General features: G+C 33.3%; 1 protein-coding gene across 1 annotated transcript in view; it reads right to left on the bottom strand.

Moving 5' to 3' along the window:
- Positions 1 to 14,491, bottom strand: part of LOC113340217 (LEAF RUST 10 DISEASE-RESISTANCE LOCUS RECEPTOR-LIKE PROTEIN KINASE-like 2.2) — a 59,010-nt gene that overhangs the window by 2,119 nt on the left and 42,400 nt on the right. The window contains exon 5 of the mRNA XM_026585423.1: positions 22 to 54. Within this exon, the coding sequence (XP_026441208.1) occupies positions 22 to 54 (33 nt within the window). The remainder of the gene's footprint in view (positions 1 to 21; positions 55 to 14,491) is intronic.

Below are 14,491 nucleotides of genomic sequence, written 5' to 3'. Positions count from 1 at the left end.
TAAACCAACTTTTGAACTTACCAATAAAGGATAGTATTGCATAATCCAGAGTATCTGCATTATCAACAAGCATAAGTCAGACAACTCCATTTTAAACAAAAATAGTAAAATTCCTATAGTGTATGCAGTATTTTATACCTGGAGTATCTTAAATCATGATTATAATAATTATCCGTAAAGGTTGTAAATTCTAATTATTCTCTTAAAAATTTGGAAAATTGGTTGAATAATCCTTGAATTCATTTTTTTATGTGTAATAGTAGATATACTCTCTCAGTTCTTTTTTAATAGGCCAGTTTTGTTTTTAGCAAAATTTAAGGAAATTAAGTGAACTAATCATTAAAAGTGGTCCCCATGACACTTGCCAATAAAAGAAGTGAAATGAAATGGTCATCATGACACTCGTTAGCAAAAGAAGTAAAGTGAAGTGATCCACATGACACTTGTCATCAAAAGAAGTTAAGAGAAAAGTGGTCCCAAAAATTAAAATAACATTTGACTTTCCCAAATAAGAAACTGGCCTATTTTTTTGAAATTTTTTATTTATAAAAACTGGCCTATTAAAAAAGAACGGAGGGAGTATAAAATAATAATTAAGAAAAATACATTGGTTTCATAATTTTTTATGTTTTTTGTTGGAAAATTGAATTCAATTTTCGTATATAAATGGAAAAGTCCTTGGTCTAGTACCGGTTTGGGTTTGGGTTTGGATTTGGATGTTGGGTTATACAAAATGGTTGGGTTTAATCATAATATTGGATGTTCATTTAGTTATGTCAGTTTCGGTTTCAAGTTTGAAACTAAACGAAACCTAAAACCCAAACGTAAATGGAATTCAGGAGACACATCCCTTGGTGAAATCCTTGAAGCATCATAATTATTTAAGGAAGAGGTATTTGATGAACGGTGATTCTTCGTTGAAGAGGTACTAGTACAGTAGAAACTTTTTATATTAATAGCCTTGGAACTAAAGAAATCTATTAATTTAGAGAGATTATTAATTGAGCGAGTTAAATTTTAGCTTGTGCAAGCCTAGTTGGGATCATCAAATGTTATTATTTTAAAGAGATAATTAATTTAACGAGTATTAATTTAAAGAGTTTCTACTGTAATTTCTATATAAACCCTGCACACACTTAGAAAAGGGCAATCAATTAGAAACCTAATTATCATCCTAGTCCATTATAAAATCATCAATTTAGTTTGTGCTAAAAAGAGAGTTCACCACTTTAAGTTTGGTTCGCCGTTTCTCGAAGTTTGGAGTGCTACTACATCAAGAAGAAAGTCGTTGTATCATGGGAGACAAACATTTATAATCCGTAAGCACCAGTGCAGAGTGAATCTGTCTTAAGGCTAGAGGATATAATCCTTGCCTCGACTTTGGTTTGTCTAATTGGGTTTTGCATTTCTATTCCTCTTTTTTTGTGTTACTACAGTTTATACACAAGATTGCCAACATTTTTTTCATGTTTTACCCCTTGTCCTGTTAATAACACAATCATCTATGTACCATAAATAAGGGTAATCTATAAAAATATTCATCTTGGAAATAGTATTCCGCTTATCTAACGGAACAAGTAAAATTCAAAATCTCACTTATATAATAAGTACGGAGGGAGTACTTCTTTGATAACCTAGAATCTAAAAGATAAGATACTTTTTAAATAACCAAATTTGGAGTCCAAATTTGAACACCCCTCTAAAAATGGGTTGCACATTCCCGCTATTCTCATTGCAGGATTTTTTATATCAAACGCGCTTTTAGTTTTTATTTTCCGTTTAATAAAGCACAATTTCCATAAATAAAATAGCTTCTCTATCTGATTTCTATAAGGATATTGATTTCTTCATCACACACAAAATAAAATCAAATAAACTCTCCATCATATTTCATCAAGTCCACGGTTAGAGAATCTAAAATACTAATTTGCACCTAATATGATTCAAAAAGAAAAAAGAAAAAAAAAAGATTGATTAGAGGTTAAGGAAGATGGAGACGGAAGGATAAATCTTGAATTTTTAAGTTGATTGTGACAGCGACAACTTCTTAATCTGATAAAAGGGGTTTAATGTTTAGTTGTCGATCACTAAATTAGACTTGTGGATTGTGATATCAACCGTTAGTGTTACAAGCACGTGGACCTGCAAAACAGAGTTAGTGCAGTCTTGGTAAGGGTGGACAAACTTTTTCATAAGATCAAGTTAATCAATAAACTTAATCTGACCCCTGAACTCATATATGAGGGACATTATTGATTGGAATTTCATTTAGGTTTAGAGGGTTCTGAGAATTTTATCTCTGTATTGGATGATTGGTTTAGTGATTTCTGTTGTTGCCAAATTGAATTTGGTTTTATGAGAATTTGTGATTTGTGTAAATTAAGAACCTCTTGCCTCTATTTTTGGTGTGAATCAAAAATTGAAACCGAGTCTCATGTAATTGTAACTTGCCTTTATATTAGAAACTTAGCTTTGAACTTTATAAGCTCATTCTCATGACTTAAATTCTTTCTACAGATGATTAACTTTTATATGTTGTTAACGGGAATCATCGAGGAATGAAGATGAGCTCAAATTGATATTTTTTTCAGAACCATTCAAGTTGATTGTTACTACTAGGAATAAAACATAAGGAAAATATTATTATTCGAAATAAATATTAAAACTGGTTTTGACCGAAAATAAATATTAAAATTGGTTTGACCGAATATAACGTGGACAGTCGGAATGTGAACACAGATTTTAGAGGAATGCACAAATTTGTACTCCCAAATTTAGGAAGTTAGCCCAGAAACATTAAAAGTTTTAAACGTAAACCGACTAATATGCCCCTAAACGATAATCTTTATAGAAAACACGTATTTGAAAACTATACATTCCGCAGGCTCTCATGGCAAAGAAACCAGTTACAGCGAAAAAGGTAGACGCGATATTACCACAACCCACTACAAGCACTTCTAAACAGTTTCGAGGAAATTACTTAGGAATGCTCAAGGTACTTTTACCGGTCAATGCTGCAAACACCGATTAGTCAGCTGGAGTAGAAGAAGTATCTGTAGTATTTTCGAAACAGTTATGAACATTTCTAAACGAAGGCTTATTAGTTGATTAGATAAATCTCTTCCAAGATTTACGGTTACAATTATCGCATCTCGTGGTTCTGTTAGTGCCAGGGATGTTAACTATCAAACTGGCTTAAAAACGTGATGGCATACAAGATTCCGTTCTTACATGTGATTAAGTGGTGATACTGTAACTAACGTGAGTCTAACAAAAGCATTAAAAGATCACCGAAAAGTGTCGACGAGGGATTTGAGATGTTGGGTTTGTGTTAGTTAGTTAGATTTGAATTACGCAGGGAACAATCCATTACGAAATTAGACACCATCTTTAATTCCTTTCCACCAACTTACAGGAGATAGAAAACGTCTGGTAGTCCAGTCGAAGAAGTTGGGAAAGACCTTTATAGAAGCCTATAACAAGAAATAGAGGCTTTTTAACACCTTTAAGTGCTGACTTCGGATTGGCATGCGGCAGAAGACATAGTTAAGTTATCCGGTTGAGGCAAGACTTTTTTCTTTATGCTCTGGTTATTGAACTGTAGTACCTTGTTCCTAGAATGTCTATGGACTATCAGTTTGCGCATCACCTATTCGTAAAAATTCCTTTATAAAGGCTACAAGGAGACCTGAAATAGGTTGTCGATTAGATAAAATGTTTGTCGGAAAGATTAGATAAAATGTTTGTCGGAAATAGCTAGTGATTGAACACCACTCAAAAGATACATAACATAAGAGAAGTGAGAATTCATTTCATCTGATTATAATTTTGTTGTTGCCACATGATGACTAATGTAGTATTTTGTAGTAACAAAAACCACCATAACAAAAACCACATCCTTAACCATCTCATACAGTATGAGAATTCTGGGTTAAGAGAGGTTGATTCAACTACTCCCCTCCAGGATACTGATAGTGGTGGCAATTTTGGTGTAACTACCAAAATATGTACCTTACAGGATCCACAAAACATGAAATACTTCACTGCACTCACCGCTCTGGATTTTGTAGGAAGCATCATTGGGATTAGAGGATATCCAGGATATTATGGAGAAGGAGAAGAATCAGGAGGAGCTGACCTAGCTTTTGAATTGGGGTAAAGACTGACATTACACCAACGTAGAAATCCCAGTTGAGTCCATGGACATTCCAGTTCAATTCAACATGCTCTACAACACCGCTTTCCAATATCGTTTTCATCTAAACTACCGTGAAAGAACTAGGAGGAAAGAACACTATGGAAACAATCCAAGACTTCGTTTCATTTCTTGTATCTTAGTAGGTCTTGAACTTATTCATAGATTACAAAATTTAGAAGCTTTTAACTTGGCTATGTTGTATAAGAACTCTATTACGTAGAGAAGTGGTTCTTCTTTGGCCACTACCTCTCATGTGTACTATTTTAAAAAAAATCTAAACCTGGGGGTGGCTTAAGCCAGCCCAAGTCTAGGTGTAGATCCGCCACTGAAGCCATGTGTATCACAAAATAAACCTGGATGAAACCGTTTCATCCTAGTTTAAATATGGATGAAAACAAATTCAACCGGATCTAAACCATGATGAAACTAGTTTCATACTAGTTAAACATGGATGAAAACAAATTAACCAACTACAAAACATGATGAAATAAGCTTCAATCTAACACAAGATGATACCAGTTTCATACTAGTTTAAACTTGGATGATAAAATTCAAGTAAGATTCATCCTACATATTTTTAAATAATTTTTTTCTTAGTTCAAGTTAGGATGCATCCAGTTTCATCCTAGCTATTTTTTCGAATTTTATTTCTATTTTAATTTTAGTCGGGATGAAACCAGTTTCGTCCTGCCTTATTTTTTTTTCAATTTTTTTTTCGAATTTTGTTAGAGAATAGCTCGGTTGAACTCACCAAGCGTTGGAATGTCAAGATTGGTTGTCATATTTTAGTATCAAAACTCATCTAGAGTCGCTTGATTAATTACTAGAGTCAACTTCGTTTAGGTTAGACTAGAAAGTCTAGGAATATTGAGACATATAATTACTTCGAAGAACTAAAGAATGTGAAGAATTAACGACTACAACGAAGACATTATCCTTCTACTTCAGGTTAGTAATATTGACTTGATCTTGTTTCCATTCCTAACTTAACTTTCAAGTCACGCTATATTGAAAAACATATCATGAGAAGCTGTATATATGTATATAATACTCTAGTGATTAGACTTGGTCATAGCATTATGACCAAAGTATCAACGCTTATCTTTTGGAACTTCGTAAATACGACATCGACATAATCTGTGTATTTAGTTACTTGATTATGTATAAGATATAGGTGTTAATTTCATCCTATGAAACTATGTATATTACATTGGTTTAAGGAAGTAGATGTATGAACTTGTTTCATAATTGAAAAGGGAAATCGTGATTGGTCCGGTTCTTTATTAAATATCTTTTTGATGACTAAAGGAAGATGACAAGGTAGAACCTATCTTAACTTATGTTGAGATTTAAGGTATAATCGGTTATAACCTATAATGTGTAATGATAGACACATTTTTGTGTCTACATTGTCCTTAATTTTCTGTATTGTTGGTACTCGATTTTGTAGTTATTATGGTTTTTTATGTGTGTGTATGTATTTTTGGGCAATAAACTTTTGTGGAAAAATCGGCTCGAAAAGTTTTCTAAATGCACCCAAAGGGAAATGTCTTATATGGACTGCACAAATGGATAAGGGGCGACCACTGGATAAGGGGCACCCTTCTTCTCAAATTCAAAAAAAAACAATTTTGGAAGGAAAACCATTTCTTCCCTGACAGAACTTTCGATCAAAATTTGGACGTGATTTATGAGACTCAATAGCTGGAATTTCATGAACAAACGTGATATTATTATAGAATGTTGGTATGGGTGTTTGTTTGGACAAATTTTGGCTCAATAACGTGTTTCAATCCAAAACAGTTCCCACAAGCTTTCACGGGTTTTTTTTGAGTTTGGCACAAATATAGGCGTGTTATGCATGAGATGGGAGTGTGTTGTGCTTCAAATATACGTGAATAAGATATACAAGGAAAGAAATACAGCTGCATGCACGAGGAATTGATAAAAAAAAAAAGAAATTTTGGCTGTGAGAATAATAATGATAAATGAAGATTATGTGAGAGATATGGCATGATTAAATGAGGTTGAGGAATATAAATAGATTGCTGGGATCACAGAGAAATGAAGTCGAGAGTTAGGGGTCGGGAGGAGAGAGTTAGGAGCATCACAGAGTCGAGAAAATCAAGTGGTAAAAAACTTCCATTTCTGTTGTTGTGCAAAACACGAAGAACATAAGACGCACAACGAACCGTCGTTCTTCAACAGTGACAGCGACAATTGAATGTGGGTAGTATCGCTATAGTAACAACTGCATTACACTATTATCTTTCTTTCTAACAACTCGGTTTGTAACAAATGTAACATTACAAACCCGGTTTTTAATCATTTCTCCCATTTTCATCATTTGTAAACCAATTTTGAGCATAAATAAATATTTTTTAGAGCATGTTGACTATGATGAGATAATTCCCTTGTAACCAAGGCAATGGAGGAAGCTATTTACGCAACAAAAATGGGTAACTATTTCATTTTCTCTTATTTTATTATTCACTTAATCACTGCTTTTGAAGAGTTTTTAATTGTTTGAATGATTTTTTTAATTATTTGTCATTCAGTTTGATAGGTTATGCTTGGTTAAATCTCTTGATAATCTATGCTTAAGGTTTACAAATAATGTTTGAGAATTTGTATGATTGATAGTGAATTAAAGATAAAAGAGGACTTAAAAATTGAATAGGGTTTTGAAATATTTATAATTCAATTTTGCGTAATAGTGGAATCTGGTGTCTTGGTTACCTCTCGCCCATTTTGTTAATATTTTTTTATATATAATTTTATTAAAATTAGAAATTATGATCTTCACAAGTCCGAGAGTTCGAATCATATTTACCACTTCTACAATCACTGTAAAAATTTCATCAATTTTTGGCGCCGCCGACGCCGATTTGTGTTTTGGTAGAATTTTTAGGTTTATTATTAGGTTTTTATTATTTTTTATTTTCATTTGTTCCTTTTTACAGTTCTTTGGGTGTGTCTTTGTATTACAGGTTTGAAGTTGGATAGTAAAGACTTGGAATCAAAGCTTAAAGCTAAAAGAGAAGGAAAACGATAAATATTTTTTTTTAGGATTTAGTTATATTATTATTTTTTTAGGTATTTTATTATTATTATTATATTATTATTTGTAGATATTTTTTTTTAGAATTGTAGTAGGAAATATATGTAATTTTCTTTTTCTTATGCACTTTATTTGGACTTTGGATTGGACTTTGGAACTTTATTATTTTAAACCCTACGAAAGGGTTATATAAAAAAAAATTAAATATAAATTGTTTGCAGGAAAGGACGACGATTACGATATCGTCTCGGCCCCTCGGGTTAGCACACTGACATTGGATTCGGTGGCCCGAGTCGACTATAGCGGTTCTTCGCCCGTCTGGTACGGGAGGTAAAAAATTTAATGACCCGCGAATCCACTGTCAGCGGGTTTACTGTATTCCTTCGTTTCCATATATGTTGAGGAATTGAAAACAACTGCTTTAATTTCCTAGTAAAGGGCAAGGACTTACCATACAAGATAAGGGTTCGGATTTCATCACGTTCTCTTCTTGCCTCCTTAGGAAAAAAATACCAAACGCGAACCGAAGCTTTAAAATTGGGAATAGGACGAGACTTATAGGGTAACGAGCTTAATAGGAAAATCATTCGAAAAATATTAGTTACTCTTTAAGCATTCTTTGAAGTTCATGAAGGTTTCTGTAAGTTGAATACGCCGCCTTGTAATGTCTGTGAGACCTTGGGTATCAAAGATCCACTGAGCTTCCCTCGTCTCTATTCAACTTACTTTAACTTGGATTGTATTACAGAGAGGTTTGCTCTGATTGTAACGAATTCCTCGTCGAAAGAATAGAAGATGGTCCAGAAACAATCTAAGTGGAGTCATCACGATTGTTGTTTGCTAGATTTTATAAGTTTGATTTGGTCGAGTCATCCTTGTTTGTGATTGTGTATAATTCCTCTGTAGTTTGTATTTCATCAGTGATGAATCCTTTTCAGGAGACACCACTTGAGATGATGTTATGAAAATATACGTGTAGAAATTCTCGTTATCAAGAGATGTCTTCGGAAATGACTCTTGGTGAATATATGCATGGGCAACGATATATGGATGTTCCAACTATTAGCTAGGAATCACCTTTAACTATCTATGAGAAGTATTATAAACATAGACCGCTTAGTTGGAAACAAAGCTTGAGAATTCGTGAATTGCAAAAATTATATTGTGATGATGATGAGGAGGAGGATAATGCTGTTGAAGAATCTGAAATATGTAGGCATAGTGATCAGGAATTTCTTACTCCAATTGAGCCTTATAATGATTATATTATTTCTAGTTCAAATCCAAATAATTTTAATAATTATTCACCCATTCAAGAGGACGAGGGTTTGACTAGGGATACCACCGTTTTAGACGATGTATTATTTCCTTTACATTACAAAGCCGACAGTGGTTTAGAGGAACAAGTTTATTCTGAAAATACTGTTTTAGAGTCTAGTGAATTAGAAATAATAGTCTTAGATGAAGAAGATAGACTCGTAGAAATGAGTAAGGATATACCTGATCATAACTTAGAAGAATCAATTTACCATTTTCAGGAATCTAATGATTTAGAAATTAAGGAAATTGTGACCAGTCTATCTAGAAACACTGAAAACTCTAAGTTTGGGGGTAATCATCATTCTCTGTATGCTTTAACTCTTAGAAAGATCCCTCACTTGGGACTTGACATCAATGCCTCAACCATCTTACAAGATTATCTTCATACTCGTTTTCCCGAACCTAATGATATCCAACAAGAGTCTCAACTGTTAGAAACCCATCCTCTGGTTGATGTGGTTAGCCCAGGCAATAATACCAAGATTGAATTTGTTTTCCCACCAAATAGTTTTCTTCCAATTGTGGGAATGTATAGATTTCAGATGTGTCAGTTATTGAGTTTTGAGACTAAACCTAATTACTTTAGGAGATCAGGGTCGACATATCTGCTTAAGGAAGACCGTCACTTTCATTGTGGTCAGCTGTGTAAGTCAAATCTAATTGACTTATAGGATACCCAATTATTTAGGTTATTACTTTGTGCTTATAAGTTCTTAATTGAGTTCTTACAGACTCTAGGACCTAATCATTTAGATCTCACTTTTGAGGAAATCCAACCCATGAGAACCTTTTATCTAGACCCTTTTATAGATCCTGAACCTGAACCACAACTAGATGTAGTTGTCTTATACAAAAAATTAGATAAGGGTATATTAGGTATCTTCTTGGTCTGTTGCAGCTTCCTCTTCTTGTGGTTAGCACTTTTTGATCCAGATGACCCAAAGTTATTTCGACTACTACTTTATTATTTGAGTGACTAATCCTTTCCTAGTATGGCTGAAGACTTTAAACTTAGCACTTCTTGGGAGGTAACCCATTCTCGTGCAACACGGTAATATCTTTCCTTAACTCTTTTGCTTCAAATGGTAACAGTTTCTCCTTGTTCATGCTTTTAATTTCATCTTTAGAACATTGAGGACAATGTTAGATTTAAGTTTGGGGGTATGAGAGAAACTTTTTAGTTGCAATAAATAAACTCCAGAGCCTAGAAATTTATGCCTATTAAGGATGACACTAACCAATCTAAGTGGATGGAAACATCTTGATTATAGGAGTTGAGGAACCAATCTGACTAGATGAAAACATCTATAGAGTTTATTCATTAAATCACAGGGCTCAGGTGTTAGAAATAAAATGGCAGTTTCTCCATATCTCGTTGAGCCCTTTTCAACTTCTGTTTTTATTTTTCTTTTCTGTTAAGTGATTTGGTGGGGCACACAAATCAAGTTGTTACCACTGCTAGGTTTAAATAAAGTGACTGAGTTACCTATGAAAAAAAAATTATGAAAGAAGAGAAATTGATACCATACCATTAGACCAACCGGAATAAAATTCAATAAAGTCGACCACTGTTACCCTTGTATATGCCAGTTGTGTTGACCTAGAGTTAGGATTATCGACCACTGGTTCTCTTGTATATTCCAGTTGTGTTGATATTAGTCAGACTAGTATCTCAGTCATTTAGGATAGGTTCATTTTGGCAATGGCCTTCAGACTGATTTGGTAAACACCGTTCACCTTAGTTAACCTTAAAACCATCTACGTTTTTTTATATATCCATCTTCTTGATATTTTAATGTGATTAGTTTGACTCCAGATATGATGTCCATAGTGCAACTATCTGAGTAGAGCTCTGTCACTTCTATATCAATTTTAGTATGCTTGATTACAAACTCGTGTACAACAGTTGGAATTTCGCATCAGGGTACTTCCTCCCAAAATCAGTAAGTATGCCAACCAAGGAGGTTCTTTAGTGCCATTCCAAGGTTCTGCGTAGATATCTAGGGTCTGGAGTAAAGGTTTTGTGGGTACACCTCTGGTAAACCCTCCCGAGGCTATAACTCGGTTACTAGGGCCACCTAGTGAGTTAGGATTTTATTTTCAAGATTAGTTTTGCTCGAGGACTAGCAAATAATAAGTTTGGGGGTATTTGATAGACACATTTTTTTTGTCTGCATTGTCCTTAATTTTCTGTATTTTGGGTACTCGATTTTGTAGTTATTATGGTGTTTTATGTGTGTGTAGGTATTTTTGGGCAATAAACATTTGTGGAAAAATCGGCTCAAAAAGTTTTCTAAATGCACCCAAAGGGACATGTGTTATACGGAATTCGCAAATGGATAAGGGGCGACCACTGGATAAGGGGCACCCTTCTCCTCAAATTCAGAAAAACAATTTTTGCGGGAAAACCATTTCTTCCCTGGCAGAAATTTCGATCAAAATTTGGACTCAACAGCTGGAATTTCATGAACAGACGTGATATTATTATAGAATGTTGGTATGAGTGTTTGTTTGGACAAATTTTGGATGAATAAGGTGTTTCAATCCAAAACAGTTCCCACAAGCTTTCACGGTTTTTTTTTTTTTTTTGAGTTTGGCACGAATAGATGCGTGTAATGCATGAGATGGGAGTGTGTTGTGCTTCAAAGATACGTGAATAAGATATACAATGAAAGAAATACAGCATCATGCACGAGGAATTGATAAAAAAGAGAAATTTTGGCTGTGAGAATAATAATGATAAATGAAGATTATGTGACAGATATGGCGTGATTAAATGAGGTTGAGGAATATAAATATATTGATGGGATCACAGAGAAACGGAGTCGAGATTTAGGGGTCGAGAGGAGAGAGTTAGGAGCATCACAGAGTCGAGAAAATCAAGTGGCAGAAAAATTCCATTTCTGATGTTGTGAGACGAACAAGGAACCGTCGTTCTTCAACAGTGACAACGACAATTGAGCGTGGGTCGTATCGCTATAGTGACAGCAGCACTACACTACTATTGTTCTTTGTAACAGCTCGGTTTGTAACAAATATAAGGTTACAAACCCGATTTTTAATCATTTCTCCGTGTTCATCATTTGTAAACCATTTTTGAGCATAAATAAATATTTTTAGAGCATGTTTACTATGATGAGATGATTTCCTCGTAACCAAGGGAATGGAGGAAGCTATTTACGCAGCATAAATGAGTAACTATTTCATTTTCTCTTATTTTATTATTTACTTAATCACTGCTTTTGAAGAGTTTTTAATTGTTTGAATGATTTTTTTAATTATTTTTCATTCAGTTGGATAGGTTATGCTTGGTTAAATCTCTTGATAATCTATGCTTAAGGTTTACAAATAATGTTTGAGAATTTATATGATTGATAGTGAATTAAAGATAAAAGAGGACTTAAGAATTGAATAGAGTTTTGAAATATTTATCATTCAATTTTGCGTAATAGTGGACTCTAGTGTCTTGGTTTCCTCTAACCCATTTTTGTAATATTTTTGTATATATAATTTTATTAAAATTAGAAATTCTGATCTTCACAAGTCTTAGAGTTTGAATCCTATTTACCGTTATTACTACAACTTTAAAATCAGATTATGTGACATGTTGTAATTGGTCACAAGCTATACTTTGTGAAGCAAGGTGTAGCAGGTCACAAGCTACAATGCGAAGTTATTTGTAAACGGTCACAAGGAAGCAAGGTGTAACCGGTCACAAGCTAATTTGGGAAGTAAGGTGTAACCGGTCAAAACCTATCTTGGGGAGCATGGTATAACCGGTCACAACTTACATTGTGAGTCATGGTAGAACCGATCCCAATCAAAGCCGAGTTTCCAATATTCACATATTTCTTCATGACTTGTGTGACTTCGGAATTAGGATTTTCTAATAGAAACTTCTATACGTAAACATCATTTGAACATGTACATAACTCTTATCATTAATTGTTCAAAGATATTCTTTGATGCTCAAGGTGATCCCGAACCGAAATATTGAAACGCATTTTATTACTCCATTTTCGCTACACCAGCTTCTGTTTATAGTCATATTTTTCCAATGAACTCTCTAACATACCCTAAAAAAATTATATTCATAAATTCATTTTTAAAGGGACCCGATCTAAAATATTAAAGAAATTTGTATAATTAAGGAAACAAATATATCCTTCATTTTTTTAAAGAGAATATATATTTGGATCCAAAATTAAATTCCTTATAAAGTTTATACTCCATAAATTCGATATCTTTTAATATTCCTTTTATATTTCGTATTGATAATCCTCCTAACAATTTTAGGTAGTTTTTATTGCTATAGTATTTTTATTAAATTAAAATAGGTAAGTTTCTAAGGGAAGCCAAGTAAAATAATATAGCATATTTAATATATTGACAAAGTCAAAGCGGACAGTCTTTTTGAAACGCATGGAGTATGATTTTCAATTTATATGATTTTAATTCTAGCATTTAAAGCATACACTCTAGAGAATGTTAGTAAATGTGCTATACTAATAATAGAAGTATGAGAGATTTCCGAAATATTGGTTAACATTAATTGGAAATAGTAAAACCGAAATTACTCCCTCCGTCTTAGTTTAGATGCCTAAATATGGGATTTTTTTTTCCTAAAATACTTGTTATACTTCATATTTTTCCACAATTTATCCTGATTAGCCCTTAACTTGGAATCAGGGCATAACATGGAGAATTTTGTATTTCAATTTCTAAACACACTCTTATATACTTCTCTTTATATACCTCTTGTAATTTTAATTTTTCCAAATAAACAACAAAAACCAAAAACTCTAAAACTAGGAACCTTAAATACTAACCTAGGATAATTGTGGGAAACAAAATTATTCTCTTTGTGTTTTTTAATCTTTGTGCAAAGTACTATTTCGGCATCTAAACTAGGACGGAGGGAGTTATTTATTGCATATCTTGAGATATTTTCGGTTTTGGAATTTGGTTGTTGTTTAAAAAACCTTGGTTTATAAATAATTTATTTTTTATTACTTGCAAACTATCCTAAGAGCCAGATAAATTTTATTCTTGTTGTTTATTTAGGATCCATCTATCCGGAGAGGAAAGTACCCTAATTAGGCGAAATCTCTTATGACCACTCGTTTAAACACTTCTGTGGGATCAAGAAGCTCTACGAGTACCGTTCGTGGGAAACTAGATAACTACATTGTTGTTGTAGTTTTCGATTATTGATTTGATTGACTAACGGTTTTTGAAACTTTGAATACACCTAGTTTGATTATCCTTGAGAGCCTTTTATTCTGACATATGGGTCACTCAAACTAGATCAAAGTATTTACGAGATTTTTAGAACCATTTTCGGATCTAAAGAAATCTTGTGATAATTCAGTGTTAAGAGACTTCGTTCTATGCGTGATTGATCACAATAGGATTCAAGTTGTGTTGTGAAGGTTATTGAAGCCAAACGAAGATTTGTAGATGAAGAATATTTTCTTATTAGTTTTCGTATCTTGTAAATATAGTACACAAACCTTGATCATCTAGGATCCAACTATAACCGTGTTTACCTTTGATAAACTTGATTTATTGGTTGTGTAAGATTGGCATCACCTTATAACTACTCTTTGAGTTCTATATTGATTGATTGCAAATCTAAAAATTGGTTATTTCAGTGATCAAGTTTTAGGTTGATTTAACTAGACAAAGGAGTTTATTAATTTGAACGAAATCGCCTTTTTCAATGACTCATAATATCTTTTAGCAAAGATTGATTAGAGTGTTTACCAAACAGATTCTTCCTTTGTTGTTTGAAATACGATCCAAAGGACTTGTTATTCACGTGCGTGACTTTAGAAGTCGAAGGCGCAGGGACACTGAGAAAACTAAGTAGCTAGGGGTAGTCTACTTGGTCTCAATTATAAGAAGTTGGT

The sequence above is a fragment of the Papaver somniferum genome, unplaced genomic scaffold (genome assembly GCF_003573695.1).
Source record: "Papaver somniferum cultivar HN1 unplaced genomic scaffold, ASM357369v1 unplaced-scaffold_21, whole genome shotgun sequence".
Taxonomy (NCBI): Eukaryota; Viridiplantae; Streptophyta; class Magnoliopsida; order Ranunculales; family Papaveraceae; genus Papaver; species Papaver somniferum.
The sequence above is the reverse complement of the archived record's forward strand: the minus strand, read 5'-3'. Positions and strand labels throughout refer to the sequence as shown.